The sequence below is a fragment of the Aptenodytes forsteri genome, unplaced genomic scaffold (assembly GCF_000699145.1).
Source record: "Aptenodytes forsteri isolate BGI_AS27 unplaced genomic scaffold, ASM69914v1 Scaffold444, whole genome shotgun sequence".
Classification (NCBI taxonomy): domain Eukaryota; kingdom Metazoa; phylum Chordata; class Aves; order Sphenisciformes; family Spheniscidae; genus Aptenodytes; species Aptenodytes forsteri.
In genome coordinates, this window is record NW_008794178.1 from 79,935 (window position 1) to 81,261 (window position 1,327).

The following is a 1,327-nucleotide window of genomic DNA, read 5'->3' on the forward strand; positions in this document are numbered from 1 at the left end:
CCCCGACCCCTCACCCTTTTTGAACTCCTCCAGCATGGCGTCCAGCTTGGTGTCGTGGAAGACGACGTGGACGGGGTGGTTGTAGAATTTGGTGATGGTTTTGAGGGGGGTGCAGTCGTCGGGGTCGACGAAAGCCAGGTCCTTGACGTAGAGGATGTCCATGATGTTGGAACGCTCGTCCTCGTAGACGGGGATGCGGGTGTAGCCACTCTCCATGATCTCCGACATGGTGTTGAAGTCCAGGATGGCGTCGCTGTTGATCATGAAGCAGTTCTGCAGCGGGGTCATCACGTCCTCCACCGTCTTGGTACGGAGCTCCAGGGCTCCCTGGATCATGTTGAGCTCCTCCCTCACCAGGTCGTTGTAGGGTTCCGTCACCTTCAACATCTCCACCAGCTTCTCCCGGTTGTAGACGGTGCCGATCTCCTGGCCCAGGATGCAGTCGAGGAGCTTGCTGACGGGGTAGGAGAGGGGGAACGTCACCAGCATGAAGAACTTGGTGACCACGATGGTGTTGGCGCCCACGGCCAAGCCGTGGCGGGAGCAGAGCGCCTGGGGCACGATCTCCCCGAAGATGACGATGCCGATGGTGGAAGCGACGACGGCGCCGATGCCGGAGCCGATGAGGTCATCGAGGAGGATGGTGAGGGTGGTGTTAACCAGCACGTTACCCAGCAGCAGGGAACAGAGCAAATAGTTCCCCTTACGGCGGATGGGTTCGATCTTACGGGCGTAACGCTTCTCCTTATCGGTGCCGCAGTTCTGCACGATGCGCAGCTCCATGGGATCCAGTGCCATGAGGCCCAGGTTGAGCCCGCTGAACATCCCCGACAGCACCAGCAGCGCGGCGATGAGGATCACCTGCAACCAAAGGGGCAGCAGCGACTTCTTCTCCTCCAACACCACGATACGCCCGTCGGGGCCTTGGTGGGGCAACCAGGGTTGGCCGGGGCGGAGTTGGGTGCAGAGGACGTAGGTCTTGGCCTGCTCGTCTTTGCGCAGGGGCTGGACGCGGACCCGCAGCAGGGCCGAGGTGTTGCGGGCCTCGGCCGGGCCGGGCTGCACCAGCAGGTCCTGGGAGCGTTCGGGGCAGGTGCCGTTGGGAACCGAAGCGTTGGCGGCGGCGGCGGCGGGTCGTAGTTCGGCGAAGGCCACCCGTTCGCCGGTGCGAGGGCCCAGCCCCCGTAGAGGCGGAGCAGCACGCACCTCGCTACCCTCCGTGACGCGGATGGGCCCGCGGTTCGGGGTCCCCGCCGCCGGCTTCGTGCTCTCCTCCAGCCGCATGCCCAGGATCACGCTGTCCCCCGACGGTACCGCCCCACCGGGC

The 1,327-nt window shown here is 64.4% G+C and overlaps 1 protein-coding gene across 1 annotated transcript in view; it reads right to left on the reverse strand.

Annotated features, from left to right (window-relative positions):
- CNNM4 (cyclin and CBS domain divalent metal cation transport mediator 4) overlaps positions 1–1,314 on the reverse strand; it is a gene marked incomplete at its 5' end in the record, with an annotated part of 19,842 nt that extends 18,528 nt beyond the window's left edge. Inside the window, 1 exon segment of the mRNA XM_019473487.1 lies at positions 15–1,314. Within this exon segment, the coding sequence (XP_019329032.1) occupies positions 15–1,314 (1,300 nt within the window).
- Between the last annotated feature and the right edge of the window lie 13 nt (positions 1,315–1,327).